This window comes from Toxotes jaculatrix, chromosome 10 (genome assembly GCF_017976425.1).
Source record: "Toxotes jaculatrix isolate fToxJac2 chromosome 10, fToxJac2.pri, whole genome shotgun sequence".
NCBI lineage: Eukaryota > Metazoa > Chordata > Actinopteri > Toxotidae > Toxotes > Toxotes jaculatrix.
This window is the reverse complement of record NC_054403.1, coordinates 16,030,905-16,053,201: the sequence shown is the minus strand read 5'-3', so window position 1 is coordinate 16,053,201 and position 22,297 is coordinate 16,030,905. Positions and strand designations below refer to the sequence as shown.

Below are 22,297 nucleotides of genomic sequence, written 5' to 3'. Positions count from 1 at the left end.
CACTCGTTTTGGGAACCATTAGAGGCAGCGTAAATTTTGGTGATGTGGAAAATCCACCTCAGAGTAAAATAATTTCAGCCACACAAATACAAATATGTAGGCTTATCAAATTTTAAAATGTCCTTACAGGGCTCAGGGTGTGCAGGATGGTGTGTACATGCATGGCTGCTCCATCTCTATGGCAGTTCTCCCCTACACAACGCTTCTCATGTCATCTTTACTGCAGGCCAAGAAGATTCAGCACTGCACATAATCCATAGGCAACAACAATCTGACAGGCTTGGACCCCACACACATGTACTGCAGGAGAAATATGACAGCGCTACACAATCCAGCATGTTCCTGTGACACAGTCACACTCCCTGCCCAGAAGGGAGGGGGAGGGGGGGGGGGGGGGCAGTTGGTGATGCTGAAGGTTGAGGTGATTGAAGATATTCATTTAAATCCATAAAAGAATGACTGCAATTACTTTAGATATAAATATAAACATGTTTGAGCAAACCCATTTTTCTATTAGTCGACATGATGACACAGTGATGACAATGTCTTTTGTTGAAAGTTCCCATCACACTTGACTCTATGTGACCATGTGACTTTAACTGTAAATATTCATTCTATGGAAAAAAAAAATTATAACACACAATATATAAATTGAACTTTGAATAGTCCACTTAAATAATCAACAATCAATGATTCAAGACTAGGCTGTAGGATTCAATAGCAGTGAACCACAGTATAGTTGGATCTGTCTCCATTACTTGAGTGGTTACTCACACATAGTTAATTTAATTAAACAAATGGCTAAAAAACATTTTCACCTTCTATTTTCAATGGTTGGATTGTAAATGAGCAACAGATGGTCAACACTCAAGAAGCTTCAGGAGAGGAAGATGGTCCTCAGATGATTACAGAATATTTCTGACAGCGCTGACCTCCAAAACCAAATGGTAAACAGACTGCACCTATATAGCACCTTTTCACCCTTGCATTTTACAAAAGCACTTTAGAATTACAAACACATACCAAAGACAATATTTTTCTGCAACTTAAATCTTCTGATTTTTTAAATGTCCCAAATGTAATCTCTGATGTATGCTTTTACAGAGTAAAGTAAATGAAGTGGCTGCAAACTTTACAAGAACTCCATTACCCTCAACAGTTTGAATTAAGGTTATATATTGTCCATTATGTCACTGTCTTCCCAAATTGATGGAACAGGAGGTAAATGAAAGTCTAGAGGCTCAGAACTGGCCTATTTAAAACGTCCGACCTCCTGTTATCCAAGCCACATGTAAGCAGATCAGTACAGCTTCTATAGGTTGAACCTAAGTTGCACCACAGCGTAAAAAACAAGATGTGAAATAATTATCTGGGGCAGAACATACAATGTGTTACAGAACATTAGAGCCCCACGGAATAGGTCAAAGCTGGAGCATGGAAAGGTTGCTGCTACAGTCCAAAAGCAGCAGGGCAGACTTATGGTGATTTGCTTTCAGGGGGTTTACATTACCAGGAATGTTGATGATCCACAATGAGGTTATCCCTTTGTATGATCTCATATTTACAGTATCAGCTGGCTGTCGCCCCTATATTACTGTCATGACATTGAGCTTTGAATAAAAATACCCAAGACTTAATACAGTGTGACAGCTCAGTATATCTGGGGTCAGATAAAGGCCTGGTCAAACCAGCATGTGAAGTGGCAAAATTGCACAGTGAAATCAGCTCATCCCAATGAAATTGCTGCAATCAGTAGATTCGCATCTGCACAAAGTCCATGATGAGAGTATGTGCCAGTGAGTGACAGCAAGCAGTCTTGGGTTCACTTAGCTGGGCATGTTTAGAAATAGAATAAATAAAAGGGACATAGAGAGGTAACACGATGAACAGGAGCAAACAGGACTCTGCCAGAGAGGTGGCTCGTTTTGTGTGTGCGCTTATAAAATTTGTATTTTAAAGGGTCATTATAGCAGTTTTGTTTTTCTCTGTAATGTAGCACAGTGTAAACAAACATGCAACAACTAGTCGATTAATGGCTTGAACAAATGACTGCCAGATGACTAGGAAAACCCTCAGGGGCAGTCCTACTAACTTGCATTATCATGTTCATGGCCATCTAGCATGTTAGCAGTTAGCTTGACAGTTACAGCCTAGCATGTAGTCCCTATGTGTCACCAAGCCTGTCCCAAAGATGAACCAACAAACTTAAGCCAAACCAAAAAAAAACCTTAACATAACAAAACAACATAACTAACCTATGTTTCACAAAATATAGGAAATAATACAATAATATTACTAAGCGCAATCTAAATGTACTTCAACTGCTTTATATCCAAGAATCAAACACCACTTTATATACACATAGAGGAACCACTGACAAACATTGTACAGTTTAGAAAGAAGATAAAACAGCAGCAGAGATGGAGCTCTAACCCTCGAAGGAGCTGAGGCAAAATTAGTTCTCTTTTTGCCAACAAATCAAACACAAGTCAGTGAACAGACAGCAAGAAGGCAACACACTCCCAAAAACTGCCTGACTGTGTGTGTGTGTGTGTGTGTGCGCGCGCGTGCGTGTGTGCATGTGTATGTTTGAATGTTCCATTAAGTTTAAGACTGAGAGGTGTGCACCCTGTACAGTGTTATGTCACCATGACGCAGGTTGACCTCAGCACACCTGACTCAGGGTGCTGTGAGTGGCCCGCAGCCAAAACCTCGTCCTTGAATGACACATCCACAAACACGCACAACACACAAACATGCAGACATAAGCATAAACACAAGCACACGCACACTCAGACAGTTGCACCCTTTAGACACACACACACACACACGGGCGAGGATGCATTCATAAACAGACAAACACGAAAAGCAGAAACTGAGTTTTTTTCTTTTGCAGATGGTGACGGGAGCACTGGACACTCACAGTTTAACAAACACAGGGGTATTTTGGAAAAGGGATGTGAGTGACATCTTGAAAAGAACTGTTTAAACCAAATGTGATGGTAAAAACTTTGCTTCTGAAAATAAAGAAAACAGAAATCCTGTCAACTTTGTGCAAGAAAGACACAAGTACACTTTTTTTTACTTTTACCTTCAGCACAAATGACACAAAATACATAAATTACCTGTTAATATGTCATTAAGCCGAGATGCATTTTTCAGTCTTTTGACATATATCAATGGTAATCAATGGTAATTTTGTGTGTTTTCTGCATCACACAATACAAAATACCCGTGTGTCTAGCTCCCTTTGTTCCACCAAAACAAACATGACCTCACAGATCTCTGTTAAGGCACAAACTGTAGCCGACATCACTGTCGGAGGGAAACGTATGTGACTCATATTGGCCCATTTGCCACTTTGACCTGTTTGCCAACCCTCCTTGAGACAGAAACCAATACTTTTCCATTTCCATTGTCTCAGACTTCGCCTTGGAACTATCACTTAAAAACAGCAATAAATTATATTTCTATGACCTGATGTGACATGAGCAGGCATAAACCCAGCCAGCTGGCATTAGATGCACCTTTCAGCCTCTTAAATAATATCAGATCAGTGCAGAAAACTGATGTAACACCATGACCATGGAGGATTTGAACTGATTACCAAAAGGACAGAAAAGAGGACAACAAGATACAGAGATGGCAAATATGGCTGATGTCTCTTAAATCAAAATGGAATTCTAGTACTAGAACATAAGTCACATTTATTGCATCTGTTTGTCCATTTATGTGTGCGCATGCATTCATTCAAGCTTGTGTCAATATACACTGAACTGTTTTGCAGATGGACATCATTTTTGTTAGTCCTCATAACTAGGACAGACAGAGCTGTGGTTTTAGAGATACAATTTGGATTAAGTTTGAAATTGGATAAGAGTTTGGGCTCAAACCATAAAGCCGTGTGTGGATGGGTGCACTTTTTTTAAATCTATAGAAGAAAAGTTAATGCATGTGTAAACTGGGAATTGAGACGACAAGAATAAATGAAGTATCACATTTAAAATTAATGACATTTTCATTGTGGCTGGGGCTTTCAGTCAGAGCTGGGAATACATTTTTCAAACAATACAACAAAAAAAGTCCAAAACTGAAGAAAACCAATGGAAATAATTTTCATGATTAGATTGTAACAAAATTCATATTTCATTGAGAAAACATTTACCATACATTGCTGGAGAAATAGATTCTAAATAGTTGGTCTTGCCTTATTTGTCAGGCTTTTTAGACAAAATTTTAAACAACAGAATATTACATCATCATAGGTTTTACATTATTATGTAATAATTTGAAAGATATGTATGACCAAATGGCAACTTGAGAACTGTTGGCTTTCAAAACCCGTTTTCAGAACAAATCTATCGCAAATTCCTTAATTAAAGCCTTTAGATAGTCTATACTGTAAGTGTACAGGGAGTTTGACTTTAATTTTAAATTAATGTTATGTAACCGATTTGATTCTATTTCTATGTAAGTGACATGATTTTGTGTGTGTGTGTGTGTGTGTGTGTGTGGATTGTCTTACATTAACATATATTTTACAAACTAAAAAGACAGTGATCACTTTGACAAACTTTGCTCCTCTGTACATGCTCACACCAGCTCCCTGGAGAGGGAATTATCCAGCAGACTGGGAAGACGACCAGAGGGTCTTGCTGTCCATGTTCACTGTGTGTGTGTGTGTGTGTTTACAGGGTGTACAGTGTATCACATACTGTGTATATGTGGATCACAAACACATGTGATGCACTCTGACTTAAAGCTCGCCTCCCCTCACCAACTAAATGGAAACCTCTCACCTGACGTTACTGTTCCCACTGAGCCCCCAGTATGCCACCATATCCACTCCACCAACCCACACACAAACACACATCCTAGTTCTGTCTGTCTCTGTGTTTCTGTCTTGTCCCTTCTCCCTTCCTCATTATGTCTCTCTCAAACACACACACCTCATGTCCCACGAGTAACAGTGATGGCCTTTGACAGCTCAGAACATGATGACATGGCCGGCAGCTACCCAACACGCGGAAGGGGAAATCCCTACGAAATAAATATTCTACACACACACTTCACTCGGGAAGCGGCTGACACGTTCTGATTTAACCCTCATGCTGCTGAGCGCCGAGAGTGAAAGATGTAACAAAGAAGAAAAAGTGAGAAAGGAAGATACAGAGAGTGCATGTGTGTGCATGCGTGTGTGAGTATGTGTGTGACTATAAGTGAAGCAGGCAGAGCTCAGTGCCCACATTTTCTTTTTATATACAAGCAAGATGGAGAATCCATGTACCCTGTCAGCTTGGGTCAATCTGCACAACACGTGCACACACATACATACACTCTTGCATTTTCACATTAAAAGTGTAGGCTGCCGTGAGGAGAGGAGCAGAGATGGCAGAGGTGTAAAAGCCTCTCCTCTCTTTGTTCAGGCATCAGAAGGAGGACAGAATGAAAATAAAGGAAGAAAAAGATTCCTCTTATGTTTTTTGAAGTTCTTTGACTGCACACCCAAATAAGTGAAGTGCCCTCATTTATCAATTCTTCTGTATCGGTTCTGTTCGGTGAGGGAGAAGAAGTAAATTTAATTTCAAGAATTTTAAACAATGTAAATTAAGTTTTTTTGTGGAAAAACCATAGCAGACTCAAATTATTATTGAAAGCAGCATTTCTGCTGACAACTGACAGACTTGAATAAAGTTCCTCCTCTTCACAGCCACTGTAGGACAAGCTGCCCTGAACATGTCACCAGTCCCAGCGCAGCCTGAGGACAGGACAGCCTGTTGTGCATGAGTGAACGAAGCACAACTAACCAACCAAAGAAGAGGATGTTCAAACCAGAATTTTTTTTACCAGTGGAACCCCTCTTGGGCAGCTGCAGTGTCACTGTAAGAAAAAAAAAAAGTTATTTGGGTTTGTGAAAAAAAAAATAAGTCTTGATGTAAATGAGAACATGGTGTTCTAGTGTGTATTTTGTAAGATTCCTTATCACACTGTGTAACCGCATTTAACTGCAATAATATGTGGTAATAGTTCATATTAAAAATGTTCAAATTAAATGGTATTTTTAAAAAAAGTTGTCACTCAAAGTTATTCATCTCACTGTGAGTGTTTTGAACACTGGAACAAAAATAATTTTACAACTTCAAGATGGGCTCACCTGCCATCCCAAATTGAGCAACTTCTGGCCTCGTACAACCCTGTTTAGGACATGGGAGAAGGCAAGACAAGACAAATATTGTTTGTTCCTTGAGTTGAGTAACTGGGAAGACAGTTTTAGGCAGAAAACCCCCATCATTTTCACTTCACCGCTCCGCAGCAGAAGCGGGTTAAAGGAGTGGGTGGTGTTCACAGCAGAGGCAAAGAGGGAGAAGAGGATGGTGGAAGAGAAGATGTCTAAAAAGACAGGAGGAGACGAAGAACAGTGCTAAGACAGTGGAGAACTGAAAAGGAGAAGAAATTTTAAAAAAAACAGGACAGTGCATGAGGAGGACCAGAGGAAGAAGAGGAGCAAAGTTAGTGAAGGAAAGTATGTGAGAAGTGGAGGAAATGGAAAGAACAGCAGAAACAAGGGGTGATAGAGAGGAGAAAGAGAAGTACAATAGAAAAGAGGACGGAGACAGAGAATTAGTAGAAGGAATGAGAAAGAGATGAAAGATGAAAAATGAAAAAAGGAAAGTGGAAGCAAACAGTTGGACAGAGTGAAAGCCATGGACAGGAGGACAGTGAGTCATCAGGCCTAGGCCAAGAGGCTTCTCATTTAATTAAACATGAACTCAAAACATACATGCATCATCTCTGTCTCTGTCTTTCTAAGTTTCATATGGCATAAACCTGCATCACCCTTGTGTTTTGACTACTTTTTTTGCAGCTTACAAGCTAAATGCAAAATGTATGTTGTAATCAGAGCTTGAAAAAAAAGCACACACAAAACTTGTGCTTAGACATGAATGAGCCATGTTTTTCCTGCATGTGATGTCTTACAAACACGCTAAGCCATGGACAGATTATGAGACATCAGGCCCCTGTATAAAAGACACCCCCACTCAAAAAAACTCAGAGAGTTGTCTTTTTGTTCATTTTGAGTCTCTCTGTGGTTGTTTTGCTGAACAGGCTCCTGCCTATGCCCGGAGGGAATCCAGATTTGACACAAGGTCAAACAGAAAATGGTCAAAACTGACCATACAGACATGGCAACAAAAATAAAAGGACGCACTTGCATCAGTCTATATAAGAATGGTGATTTACAGAGAAGATAGAGAATGTCCCTTGGTGCCTGGGCCCTCTGTCACATTCCTCATAAACATGCTTTGTAAATTTCCTCCACTGAAAAACGATGGCATTTGCTTTCTTCATGCCTCAAGCAGCTCCATTAAAATTGCTTGTAAAACCGTAGCCACTGGTGCTGTAAAGCCTAGAGGTGACTTTTGCCTTTTGGGATTCAACAGTAGATACTGTATCCGTATGTACAGTGACACACTTTCTGTTCTGTTAATCAACAGAAGGCACAAGACAACAGAGCTGCGAGGGGAGGTGGACGACCTGATTGCCTGTCTATATACCAACTGTATGCAGACATTTGTTTCAGTTGATTCATAGATTTAAAGTTTTAGGAACAATTCACTGTGAAACACTCATTTGTTAAGTTGTCCACTATGGTTTTTAGTTGATAAGATGCTTGGCTCCAGTACCTTGTTAAAGTCTGTTCTGAATTAAGGCTTATTATTATGACTATTTATGAGTGATTATTTATAACTATCTGGTTGCAAAATGTAACTCAACCCATTGTTTCAGAATCATTTTAGTTCCTCTTAACAGGTGCAACAGAACAACAAGAGATGTTGGGTGTGTTTACTGTTTTGCCATGTTGACACGGATACAAAGGAAAAAAACGTAGCCTACTTATTACACACAGCCCAGAGTGACTGAAGAACAGTACACATGATGAATTTAAGATTACACAACACATGGTTACTGTTAAGCAGCTGTGTCACTCAAATCAGCACACAACCTGTATTATCATCAAAGCAGTGAAAGTGTTAATTACATAGTGTCTGTGTGTAAACCAAGTGCATGTATTAGGGGTGACAGAACATAACCCAAAGACCACAACTTGGGCAGATGTGGAGTGATGGTAGACTAAAAGAGCAGTGACACCACCTAGTGGCAGCTTGAAGCTGTTACACCTCCTGAGCCACCTGAAGCTGCAAGTCCCTGTCGATGCTGATCCCACCACCACCTCATACCTGACAAGGAGAAATCCAGCACAACCAAACCTGACTTATTTCACTAGCTCGTAATTCTGTTTAAAAAAAAAAGAAAAGAAAGAAAAATTAAATACAAAATGCTAAGTTTAAAAAGTTCGTATCAAGCCTTTTATTTGGTATACAGATATTCATAGATTTATACAGTATATATATAGATATATGTATATATGTAACACATGTGCCACTGCAAAGTCACAGACAAACTTATTTTTGCTAAGAAAACAAAGGAAAAGAAAAATATATAATGTGCTTAATTTCAAAAGTAGTGCCGTGAAGCGCTTGTAATGAAAGATGACCAAAACTGGAATGATGAGGTAACTGCCAGGCAGGAAAACAATCACCTATAATGGTCGAATAATAATAACAATAATCATAATAATAACAATAATAATAATAAGTCTACTGAAACAAACTGATCAAATAGGCAACTGAGAAGTATAGTGGCAGTATGGACCCTTAGTGTCAAACTAGAGAAAAGGATTAAAGTCTATAACATACATACACACAGAGTATGCATACAGACAGACAGTGCATAAACGTACAAACAGGAACTAAAGTCAGTCACTCATGAGAGCAATAAAAAAACTCTCAGATGTCTCAGATGTTACGCTTGTCTGATACACAACAGAAACTCAGGCATGCTCCAGGATATCTAAAAAAAAAAAAATCTCCCTCAGACACACACCCTCTCTCTCTCTCTCTCACACACACACACACACACACACACACACACACACACACTGAAAACACACAGTCACATACCACAGCCCTACATTACAGGGCTGACCAAAGAACGCTTGCACAGTTGTGGTGCATGCACGTTCACACTAACACACGCACGCGCGCGCACACACACACACACACACCACTGCAGGATGGTGGGTCATTCACGTGCATGTACGTGTACAGGAAAGGCTAATAAGAGGAAAAATGACAGGCAGGAAAAAGAACTGGACGAGAGAGAATTTCTCAGGGAGGGTGATACATGTAACTCAAACAGAAAAAAACAACAACAAAGATGTAGGAGATGGTGCTGCACAAAAAGGTAAGGAAATGGTGTGTGTGTGTGTGTGTGTGTGTGTGTGCAAGCACGCACATGTATCATTATATCAGGAGCAGGCAGTACTGAACGTGTCGGACAGACAATGAGGAGTGTCTGGCTCCCTCATGTGGTCACTCTGAGTCTCTTTGGACCTCTGAGGCGTCGGCCCGACAAATGGGACATGTCCTGTTGGCCTGAGGACAGAGAGAGGACACAGCAAGTTAGGTTTCAGAGGCAGGTTATGATATTAAAAACATACAAAATGCCCCGTCCTAAAACTGTACATTTGGACGGTAACTGCTGCACACCCCCCCATTAAAGGGACTTCTGCAGTGGATTTCAGATTATTACATTTTTTATTTGTTTTGTATTGAGTTGTAATCCTTATAACCCAATTCACACAGAGGCTTTGGGCAATGTCTCATCCCTCTGAATCATAAGACTATGTTATGATTAACACAAGAACTTGGAGATCAAGCACTTCTTTTAGCATTTTCAGTGGGAAATCACGTGTGGAGGTATGCATCTTCCTCTGAAGTTCTCATCCTGGGTTTGTTTGTGTGGTTTTCAGACCTCACTGACTCTTCTGATTCATTTAGACCCAAGCCTGATGTCTGTTTCTGTTTCTAGCAAACAGATCTCCTGAAAAAGGGAGACTGTCACCACACTTCTATAAATAAGTGCCTGTGTCACTTCGTTAATGTGTACTTGGACTGAGAGAGTATTAAAAATAAGGTTTTCTCTATGTAAGTTACTGATTAAAACCCTATATGCAGCACTGCCTGGTTACTTATAAAAAAAAATAAAAAAAACAGACTTTTACTTGAACACCCTGCCAAACAATATGTGATCAGCCCTAGACGAACTCAAAGCTTGCATATTTGTGTATACACAGTGTGAGTCAGCTGGATCCACAGGGCAGATACTAACCCTCAGCCACTTGTCGACACACTTCCCGTGGAACTCGTGGCTGCAGGGCAGGACTCGCAGCAGTTGGCGGGACTCAAAATCACTCATACACACCACACACCTGCAACACAACAGGTAAGATCACGCAAAGTGCGGCAACACAAGAACATAAGAAGAAGAAAAGATTTGGGCTCGTCAGTTACTAGAAGACAGCATCTGGTAAAAATGTCTGTTGAACACTGAAAGTTATTTATATGATTAAAAAAAACCAGATTCTTCTTACTAGTATTCCTGCACCATCTGTGTTTTGTTTTGTTGATGTATATTATGAGAAATGTGTACATTTTGCTCATTATATCCAGCTCTGTCATTTAACTGCACAAATTCTGTACTTAATACACATTAGCTTCTGTCAGTAAATCCACCTAAATCCTTTCACTGTGATCTGAGGAGCTAACAGAAAATTTCATTAACAATAATTCACCCTCTCAGCGGGTGATGACCTGGTGGCTGTAAAAGGCACTCACAGTGTTTGCTCAGACTGATGGTTATTTGGATTGAACCGATAGGAGGGAAGCTGTTCAATGTCTCCCTTGGTTAGTCCTCGGAGTTTGGCCTCTCCCAGGCGCTCAGCGAGGTTCAGGAGGGCCTGCGGGAGAAAACATCAGGATCAACAGAGGAATAAGACTCCAAGAGTCCCAGAGTGCATCCAGCAGACAAAAGAATAAAACATCTGAAGACAAACCTCATAGTTTTCCACCTCTCCATCGTCTACATCCAGCTCTAGGCTGATCGCTGGACCTGTGGGCTGGACTGGCAGCATTGAACTACAGAGGAGAGTTAACAGAGAATTTTTTGATTTATGAAAGAAGTAAATTATGCAGCTGAATAGCTAACTCATGTAGCAGCAGTTGGACAGTTAATGGCCTGAAGAAATGTCTTTTTTTTTAAACCATATTTAAAAATACTTAATCTTGCCTTATATTTGTCTGTGTTGTTGGCATTTCACCGTGATCTGGAACTGCATGACAACTAATTTTTTTTGAATGATTTCTTTGTTGAAGGCTCAGGACCTTTTCCCTTTTTATGCAAGTCCTTTATTAAATCACTCAATTTTATTCATTTTCACGAATCAATGAATCAAGTAATGTCTAAAGGCCTCTCAGAAATTACTTTTCTGGGAAAAGTCTTTCAGTGTCCCCAAGTCCAACAAAATAAAATGATTTGACCATACTTTAAAGGATTAAAAAAAAATATATATCTGTCCTCATGTCCTTCCTTTGTATTCTCCTGGTAAAAATCATCATCTTGTGGATGTGGTTGGGTGATTCACCCAACACCCTGCAACTGACTCAGGTCATGTACTGTATATTTAGCTAATATAAATTCAATCTTTTGTTCTTAACTGTCTTGTCTTAGTTAATGTACTGATGTACTTACAGGAAGTAAGGCAGGAGGCTGGGGTGGTAAGGCGAAGGTGGCAGTGGCTGTTGCGAGCGGTACCGTCGCCCCGGGAGACGCCGAGGAATGAAGTTTGGATAGGACTAAGTGACAACACATACATGTCAGATTATTCACACGTTCCCATTTTTAGGTTGAAAAAAATATTTATTTATTTATTTATTTATTTATTTATTTTGTTAACAAATTCTTATTGCTCACAACTCCAAAGAACTCCTGTGGCAGGGGGTCATGGGAGAGGAAGTGAAGTTGTGTGGAGTGTGGGGTGAGGGCTGGGTGGGTGGCGGGGGGATAGTGGAGTCCAGCCCCCAAAGACAGGTGCTCTCCAAGCAGCTCCACATCATTGTCTATCCTCTGCAACGGCTGGGAAAGCAAAGGAGAAATATGCTAAGGTTGTTTCACGCAACCACAGCAACAGAAGCAATCCAACCACAAGACAACAACACTTTAGGTGTAGATTACATTGATTTAGCAACAATAACAACAGTAACAATAAATATTACACTCTATATATTTAACAGCAAGGATCAATCAGACTTTTGTATTTTTTATATTTATATTTCATTATTTAAAAAAAAATATGAACATGTCATTAAGATTAAAATAAACAAAATAATGTTATTCTTCCTGGTTCTGCTTTGTATTCTTTGTCATTCTTTTGCAGCTGCTTCAATTAGCAGTCAATATCAGTCAATATCAAAGCCACCACATTTTTTTTTAAAACTACAGTATGTTTGAGTTCGAGGCCTTTAGCGGGATGTTGTTGCACCACGGTTCAACAAAAATAGCCCTGAACTTCAGAGAGCATGCTGGTATTTAATCAGGATCTGTTACAGAATTTGGCACACATTATCTGAACATTAGGGATGCATAATATTGAGTTATCAGCAGATGACCAATAATTTCCATAGCCCTTTCAGCTAATAGCCACCAAGCTATTTCTTCTTTAACTGCATTACCAACATGCGTCTAGTTTTCATATGTGGATTTTACCCACTTTATTGTAAGTGATGCTTCATGCACAGGTATATGGCCTATTTTACTGCAAGTCTATGTGTATTTCAAGACAGTACAGTATTCCCAAGTGTCTACAACCACTACAGGAGATGAGAGACAATTGCTTCAACTTCAATGTATAAAATATGCATCACCTACTTTGCTTTGACATAGTAAAACACCTTTGCTGCTGCCTTTTTATACAGCAGGCGGAACATTTAAAGTTTCCCTGAAAGATGCCAAGAGTGTCACACTAGACCCTCAGGTGAAAACAAGTTTTTCATAATACCAAAAAAGGGAAGGAAAAGTTTTTGAAGACATGCATAGAAAGTCTTGTGAATTCAGACTTTAAATATAAACGCCCAGTGTTCACTAAGGATGCATCTGATACTAAATTTGATAACAGTGAAAACAAAGTCACCGAAACACTCCTACTCACCGAACGTGCCTGCTGTGTCGGATAAGGTCCAAACTGTCCAGGCTGGGGCAGGTGAGGTGGGTGATGGGAAAGGTGTGCTGGGGGATGGGGGAGGTGAGGAGGCGGAAGTAGGAAGGCTGGGTCACTGGATAGCAGTGATGGGAAGGGATAGGGCATCGGTAAGTGCTGCACAGAACAGGTCTGCAGGACCTGACAGAGCACGGAAGAAAAGAAAAAGCTAGATTTCATTTAGGAAGTAAGACACGTCACAAACAGTGTTTTGAAAACATCAAATACAGAAAACTCAGATAAAATGTGTAACGATACTACATGGAAACAGCTGGAATGAATCTCTTACAGAGACACAAACACTCACAGGAGGAGGGACACTGCAGACGGGATAGTGCTGTCCACTGAAAACCACCGAGCATGCTGGGATCTGCTGAGGGGCAGAACGAGGCGGCAGGCCCGGCGGCGCTCCGGGGGGAGACACGGGATACGATACTGGAGCTGAACCCTAAATATGGAGATCAAAGGGAGACAGTCCTCAACCCTGCACACGCAGACTATGATGTAATCAGAACACATCCTCTATGTACCGAATAAACCATATCATTACCTCATGCATCAACCACAGACGTGTCTTTGTGTTAAGCACCAATCGTGCTTAACACAAAGTACAAGTACAAATACAAGACTTTTCCAACAAGATTCAAACTTGATAACAAACATTTCGCTTTGGATTTGTGATTTAATGATGCTCATAAAGGATTTAGCCTGGTTCCAGATGCCTGCCCACATTATTTCATTTTTCTGAAAGACTCAATTAACAAAAAGAAATGACAAATTCAGTTTGATTATAAAGCTGAATAATGAGATGTGGAAGTTTTGAAGTTGCAGTAGTATTTTGCATATAGGAATTCTGATATGTACTTTGAATTATAATATAAATGAGGTTTTTTTTTTTAACTGAGGTCAAACACCCCAACAACCTGCAGATAAAAATTAGTCCTGTCACAGATGTTAGAGTTTACCTACCAGTGTAAATTGCTCCCTTAAAATCCAATTAGTTGTGTAATGTGTTTCATTCTATTTCTACAAATGTGCAAACGAAAGCACATGCTGTAATATAGAAAAAAATATTTGTTAAACACTGGATATGATGCTTCAAACTAAAAACATAATTCTTGGTTATGTTTGGCTTTCCGATCAATGATCTACACCACAATTTCTCAACAGTATAGTTTCCCGTGTGCAGATAAACTTTCCTCTAGCCCAGCCAATTTATAAACTTATTTCACTGAATCATCCCCCACTGGAAAAAAAAACACAAGTACACAAACCAGACGTGTCAATAAACAGACACAGATGAACCAACGGAATCTTTCACCTACACAGTGATGATGAACTTGCTTTGATAAACTACAGCAGTCAGCATCTTTATCTGCAAATAGGTTAATATACCCATGAGTGGGTTTAATTTTCACATTGCGCAAGTGTCTTACGTGTTGTTTTTTGAGAGTGTGTCTCGTTGTTGTGCAGCACGATAAAGAGACAAGGACGCACAAGAAGGTGACGACCTTTGAGAATCACATTATCAGTCATAAACTGCAAGTCATGTTTTCTCATTTCAGAGGCCTTACTGGAACAAATTCAGTCCTTACCCAACTATGTACGGCTTTTTGGGGGGGTTTTTTGCCCAGTACACCACACTAACCTGGTCATGGAGGTCAAGCACCACACTGCTCTGTTGCTGGGATGGGTGAGGGTGTGGGTGCTGTGGGTGGGCAGCAGGATGCAGCAGCCTGGGAGACAGGTTAGGTGACTGGTGGAGGGGCCTCGGGGAAGGGTTTGGGGGATGGTAACCTTGGCGCTCTTCAGGCCCGGGCCCTGGCCCAGGTCCTCTGGGCGGTTGCTGGCTGTAGGGTGGGTAGCCCTGAGGGGGAGCAGGGTGACGATAGTTTTCATCCTGGTGGCCTGATGATGGGCCGTGGTGGGAGTGCAGGTGGTGGTGGTGATGGTGGTGGGCATTGGGGTGGTGATGGTGATGGTTGTTGTTGTTGTTGCCGTTGTAGTGGTGGTGGTTGTTGTGGGCGTGGTGGTGGTGGCGGGTCAGACGGTCTCTCCGGCCACGCTGGCGTCTCATTGGAGGGCTGAGGTGGAAGAAAGAGGGGAAAACTAAAGAAGAGGCAGAAGAAGCCTTGTTGTCATTTGCATCAGCTTAAATATTAGAGCTGCCACCGAGTGCAAAATGTTCAGTCTGAATATGAATTACTGACAAAAAGCAGGACAGAAGAAGAAGACTGCATTTTAATCACAAACTCTGTGTCTTCGGTATATTTTCTGTGTGCTCAATAAAGAGAAGATTCTGCAATGTCAAAGTATGTAGTGACATGGATGCTTTCACTGTAAACACGTTTAAAAACATCTGACAAACAGTTAAGGACTGATGTTATTGAGATTTCTGACATTAAAATAAATTCAGTAAAGACAACCTAAACATACACCTTAACCAGTGAAATTCCCAAATCTTTGCAGACTGAGTTAAACATAATTGCTGCCTGAATGCGACTACTGCAGTGTATGTTCATGTAAATTTTGATATATTCAAGCATTTTTTTTTTTTTTTGTTTTTTTAATATGGCTCACCTGGTTCAATGCTTTAAATTAAAATGTATTCAGTGCATGGCTGCACATAACAGATATATTCAATATCAATTAATCTGACAATTCTTTTCTCAATTAATCATTTGTACTATGAAATGATAGAAAATGGCAAAATACCAAAAAACCCAAGGCAACTGTCCAACCTATAGTCTAAACCCAAAGATAATTGCAATGATTTACAATGAATTAAAACAAGAGAAATGAAGCAAATCTTCATATTTGAGAGCCTGAAACCAAAGAGTGTTTGATATTCTAACATAAATTACCATAAGAATTTTATTGTGAAAAGACATCAGAGTATAATCATTTTCGGTAACAGTTTCTCAAAAAAGTTTGTTTCATTTCTATTTGAACACGTATACATTTTCACTCAGACATAAAAAGCCATTCCAAGGTATAAATCTGGGATCTTGTAACGTGATGAAATTTGTCATTATTTTTGACATTTTAAAGGCATAACATTTACCAGATTAGTAATGATGACAATGGTTGTGTGTACACACACTCACCTGCGACGGTTGCGAACAGGTGTGTGGCATCTCTCTGGCATGTAATGGGGGTGCGGTCTGCGACTTGGAGGCAGCTCCCAGGGGCGAATGGGTGAGGAAGGAGTAGAAGGGGGGGCCGAGCTAAGATCCAACATGGACTGCTGGGAAAGACGTTGCCTTTTGGGGCTTGGGCTGTCCTCCATCTGCACACAGAGGTGAAGGAGGAGGGAGATCCAGGGGAACGGTTGGTTGGGAATAAAGAAAGAAGACAAACAAAAAGGGAAGAATGAATAAGAAAGCGAAAACAATGACATACAAATCCTATTCAAACCAGGAGCAAAGCAGAGGCAACAGGCAGTGGTCATGTTTCATACTCACTTTGTCCCGATCCTCGCTGCACACATTATCTGGATGAAAATGTAGCACTCCTCCTGCAGGCCACAGCGGAAATAAAAACACAATCAGATAAGAAGGCTGAGAAAAACATCAACATCACAAGACACATGGACATACGCTTGCTAAGCCAACAGAAATACAACACACATGCAGCCGGTTGCCTTTGATCCCCCCCTCCCCCCCAACCACCCCGCCATTCTTAGACCACACAGGATCCCAAAAAGTTGTTGTATTGATGCAGCCAGGCTGATTTGCTTGAAGAGTTATACAGACTTAACAACGCAATATCCCACTGTGACAACAAAAAATGGTACACAAACTGTTACGGTCCCCTGTCGTAACTGAGGGTCTGACTTCCAAACAGGCCTTTAAATGTCCTGGTTCAAACGGGCAGACAAGAGAGGAAACTATCTCTGGAAGATGTCACACTGCACTCATCCTCTCTGGCTTTCACAGACAAATCACTCCCTCTGATCTAAGCCTGCCATGCAAACTCACACAAACAGACACACAGACATCAACAATCAAACATGTACAACACTTTGGAGGATCGTTGGTTTTGCAAGCTAAAGCAAACGTCACATTGTCTGAATCCAGATAATAACTTTCGTCTCTAGACATCAGCTCTATTGCCACCATTACTTTTCTCCAATTTACTGTCGTGCACTATCTAGAGGTGAAACAATTGATTGCTTGATTAGTCCACTGAAAGCAAGTTAACTGACAACAATGTTGGTAATCATTGGAGTTTGTTTAAGTCCTTTACCAGCTAAGTCCTTTACCATTAAATGTTTTTAGTTTTGGACAGTTAGTCTTACAAAAAAAGAAACTTTAAAGCACTATTTTCTGACATTTTATAAACTTGATTTATAAAAAAAAAAAATTATTGACAGACTAATCAAGGAAAATAACTATTAGTTGGAGCCGTAGAACTGAAGCGGAGCTGTATGGAGTTCTCCCTATGGAAACTATTACAAGAAAGTCTGGGTTCAAGCCTCTGTGTTGGCAAGAATCAGCTATGCTGAAGTGTCCATGAGCAAGGCAGTGAACCATTATTAGCTCAGTAACATGTTTCTTGTCCATTTTTTTTTTTTTTTACTTGTGGTGAGGTAACAAGCAATAAAAATCTCACTCCAAAGATCCATAAACCATGACAAAAAAAGACTCCTTAATGGTATGGCTGAGATTAGTATGTCCAAAAAATTAAACGCTAAAAAAAAAGAGGGAAAAATATCACATTATTGAATAAAGCGCTAATGCCATGAACATAATCTCAGAAAAACACAATGCTCTCCCAGCTGTTTATCTGACAGTCCACATGTGCAATCTGGATGCAGCATGCACACACAGACATTTCAGCAGCTTAAGAAGGATGTCCTTGAACTCAGCTGACAAGAGTTTCCTCTAAGCAGTCCCCCAAAAACCTTTAATCACCAAAAAGAGGAGGAAAAAAACTCTCCTCCCCTCATCTTTCTGTTTCTCTCTCCATGCCTCCCTCATCCAAACAGCCCCTTCAGCCTCCTCAGAAAAAACTGATCTGAAAGCACCCCCCCACCCCTTTCTTGTCTTTGCGACACCACTCCAGAGCCATGTGAAGTCTGCCGATAGTGACAGCTCAAAGACGCCCTGCTAGTGGCTGCGGAGAACAGAGCAATGGTTGGTTGACTGACTAGCCGACAGGAGGGCCAACACACTGCCTTACATCTTTATTCATCTACCCTACCATCCCTTTTTCTTTAGGCCTCATAGGGTCCTGGGACTCAGCCGCCCATGTGTTTTGTGCAGAACTAGGTCTTAATGCTGATTCACCCCGGGGGCCATAGGAGAGGGAATGGTGAGCCAGACCGGACGGGTTCTGCTGGCGAACACGCACGACCTTGTTTCCTCCGAGCATGGCTGCTGGGGAAGAGTGACACCATTTCTTTCAGGACTGACAATCCAGCCAGGCAGGGTAGAAAACTCTGAGCATCAGCTGTTACCAAGTAGCAATTTTCTCCTGTTCTTTAAGTGAGATACAGAGACTTGAACCATTATTTAGAGAAAAAAAAATAAAGAAACAACCTATTTTACCCACATAATCTGTAGCGATCTCATGTCAGTATTAATTAAGATCTATAAAAATGGTTGTTATAGAGCTACAATGCTGGCAGGTTGTGGGATGCAACACTCAAAGCTTGAAACTGGGGGAATAAAAGAGGAGGAGAAAGAAAAACAGAGGTAAGACACAGACACACATTTTTAACACCCCCAAATCCAACCCTGACACTTTCTGCATAAAGTGATACCAAGGGGCGTTATACTGTGACATGTACAAAAACAAACAAGCACAGAAAAACATGAACTCTGTAATGCACAGGCAGAACACAATTTATACACACAAACACACACACACAGATACCCCAGCCATAAAAAAAGAGGCATGTGCAACAGCTAAGTGGAAGAAGACAGCTCACAGAGAAGGGAGATTTGGCCAACTGTCAAATTCATACTCCCAGCATATTTACACAAAGTTATTCACCCTTATCGTAAAAAACAAAGACATGCCCTCTTTTTGTCCTCCTCTTTCGCCATGGTGCAAATCAGGACAAATCCCAGTGGACAGGTGGACCGTCAAAAAAAATCTATAAAGTTTTTTACCAGCCCCCTCTGTGTACCTGTCATTTGGAGTGCAAACGAGAGTGTGCTGGGACTGGGCTTATTGTCCGTTCACAACTAAGTTTTAACCCTCGGCCCATCCACCCATGTTGGACTGAGGGTAGACTGGATGCTACAGTGGCTCACTATCGCCTCTTGAGGTACAAAGTGACATTGCAAGACAGACCTGGGCTAGCTGGTTAGCAGTCAGTAGATATCTCATGAAAACTGCAGTGTCTTCACATTCTGGTGATAATTTCAGTTCACTTTTTAGAGTTTTAAACAAAAATGCTTACATATTGCCCCTTTAAGTAATTCACACAAACCCCTCTGTAGTTTGTGTAATTTATGAAGCATGTGTTTCTGTGTGCGTTCCCTCACTGTGGGTTATTTTGGGTGTTTGGCAACTGCACTGCTATTGCGACAGAGGCCCATTAAAAGTCTGCTTTCATTCATTCACTGCACTTTTTTTTGCCTTTGAGGGAATCCAATCTGGTATTACAGAAGGCTTCTCCTGTCACTTTCTAATTGTCAGCAACACAAACCTGCTGAAGACTAACCAGACTGGTGTCAATGTTGAAAACACTGAAAAGAGACTGGGGTGCAGTCTCACTTTGAGTGTTTCTTCCTCTTATTCCTTTAAGGTTTCAGGGAGTTTTCATAGTCTTCTTAGTCAAATTGGGTTGACTAAGGAACCCTTGATGTTGTGGGCATGAAAATCCAGTTGAAATACTGTTTGAATAATACTGGGCAAAACAAACAAACCTGACTTCACAGAGTTAAGAAACCATCAACTCTGCTGTTTGTTCCTGGGTTTCTTTGTGTTTAGACAGTGCTTTAAAAGTGCAATATCAATCTTTACTCTGCCCTGAACCACTGATGAGAGACCTGTTTGACTAGTCTGGGACAATGTAGAGCTTTGCACAGGCTAAAATTTAAGTTGAATAGCATTAAGGTTTACGGTGAATTACAAGGAAGACTGTACTATGCCAGCCTGTACAACAGCAGTGAGCAATTTGAAACAAAAAGATAAAATCGCTATCTAGAAAGAGCTTTTATTTCAAACAATTTCAAGGCTTATGTCAAGGCTCCAAACTGCTCTTTTAATCACATTTCTCTCATGCATAGATCTTGTAAAGACTGAAAAAGAGTATGTAGCATGTCTGGAACACTAAACAAATGCATCTGTCCCTGATCTCCACAAGAGTAACATAATATGACCTGCAGGCCTTCAACACCACCATCCCTGGACTATCCAAAGGAAAATTCTGCAGTGCTAAATTCCAGCCGAGGGCCAGGATAATTCTCACTGCAAGTATAAAGCCAGGCAGTGACATACAAGACAGGACAAGAAGTTCGGGAACCTGGTGTGTCCTATTTACCTAAGTAAAGGCTACTGGAACCTCTAAAGCAGAGCCTCTACTACACCACCTGACATGACATATAGCTGGCCTTTCAAGCAACAGCTGGCAGTGAAAGCACCAAGCCTTTTAGTTAAATGCCTCAAAGCCAGTTAAGCTGCTAGTGGTCCGCCTGCATCCCTCAGGGGGTGTATCCTGTGTGAGTGTGTGTAATGATGCATCTAGCCGGGCTGCAGGCCCTGTTCACTGAAGCCTGCTTACCGGCCCCGGGGTGTCTGTGAGCTCCGTGCGAAGAGTGGCGCTGTGCCCCTGCTGACAGGTAGCTCCCCTGGGTGTGCTGCTGCTGGCTCTCCGGGTAGCTTCGACCACCATGGTGCGGCGCCCAGCCAGGGTTGCTCTGCTGCGGGTAGCTCACCCCTACTCCGCTGGCGTTCATCAAGCTCCCGTTACCGACCGCGTTGCCACTGCCGTTGCTTCCAACGCTGCCGTTCATGCCGAAATGATAGAAGCCAGACCGAGACCGCGACCGAGTCCTCGGGGGGTCCATGGCTGAGGAGGAGGAGGAGGAAGAGGGCGGTGGTGGATGGACGTGATGAAGGTAGGCTGGAGAGATGGACGTCCAGAAACGGCCAGGAACCTTCCTCTTCAGACCGCTTCTCCGCGTCTCTCTATCCACCTAGTTACCTCTGATGACGACCGGTTACTGCCTGTGCTTTCTGACACATTTAAAGCTGTGGTTTGAATATAATTAGGTGAGATACCTGGAAGCAGCGGGCTCAGGGAAGCACGGTCCTCATATGTCGCACAAGCAGCATCTGCATCGACTCTATCCACTCTCCCCTTGCTATCTGTGTGGGTCAACTTAACGGAAACACCTTAATTATTTTACGACTTTTGAGCGTACACCAGTACTAAAAAATATTGTCGTTAAATCAGCATGCGGTAGAACACAACAATTATCAAAATACAGTTTAGTTGTCAGTGGTTTTAGCCGCTGCCAAAACAACAGCTGAGCAAGTCTCAGGTTCTCTATTGTCTTTTCACAGAGGACCACTGTCAGGCTTTCCCACAGTAAAATAAAGTATTTTATAGGCACTGGTCGCAAGCAGTTGGATCCTAAACGAGTGAGTCCATTGCCGACGAATACATTAACAAGCAATTGAAACTGAAGTTAATATCTCTGAAACCAAAAGCTAGCCAAGTTTAATTCTTAAGTCCCTCAACACAAGCAAGATGGCTAGCTGTCGAGCGTTAGCAAACTAAAGGAAACCAGCCGCCCTGATAACTGGCTGTGAAACAAAGTTATTAGCATAGGTTCGTGAATAAATTACAACTAAACTGCAACGGGTAGCCCTCTGTAAGTAGTAAAGTTACACCCCTTTGCATTGCCAAACTATACCTGCTCGTTCATTAGCATAATTTCGATTTTCCAGCTAGCCCGAGGCTAAAAGGAAGCGGGGTCTAGAGGGGAAAACAAGTCCAACAGTGCCGACATTACAAGCTAGCTAACGCCGCACTATATCAATGTTAGGCTTAAACGGTGCTACACGCGAATAACCTAAGACCGCATGAGAAGGCAGATAGCTACCTTATCCGTCAAGTAAGGTGGACAATATTTGTCCAATTTAAATCCCCTTCGCATTCGCTGTTTTCTCTGGTCAGCG

At 41.3% G+C, this 22,297-nt stretch overlaps 1 protein-coding gene across 1 annotated transcript; it reads right to left on the bottom strand.

The window, feature by feature from the left end:
- Positions 1–8,361: 8,361 nt before the first annotated feature.
- On the bottom strand, positions 8,362–22,288 carry LOC121188776 (E3 ubiquitin-protein ligase RNF38-like). The gene is made up of 13 exons (XM_041048665.1): positions 22,222–22,288; positions 20,895–21,349; positions 16,621–16,673; positions 16,264–16,445; positions 14,805–15,240; positions 13,464–13,604; positions 13,109–13,297; positions 11,875–12,036; positions 11,653–11,756; positions 10,958–11,039; positions 10,740–10,861; positions 10,234–10,333; positions 8,362–9,497 (listed from the first exon to the last, which is right to left on the bottom strand). Exons 2-13 carry the CDS (start codon positions 21,178–21,180, stop codon positions 9,435–9,437), a joined length of 1,920 nt encoding a protein of 639 aa, XP_040904599.1. The 5' UTR covers positions 21,181–21,349; positions 22,222–22,288; the 3' UTR covers positions 8,362–9,434.
- Between the last annotated feature and the right edge of the window lie 9 nt (positions 22,289–22,297).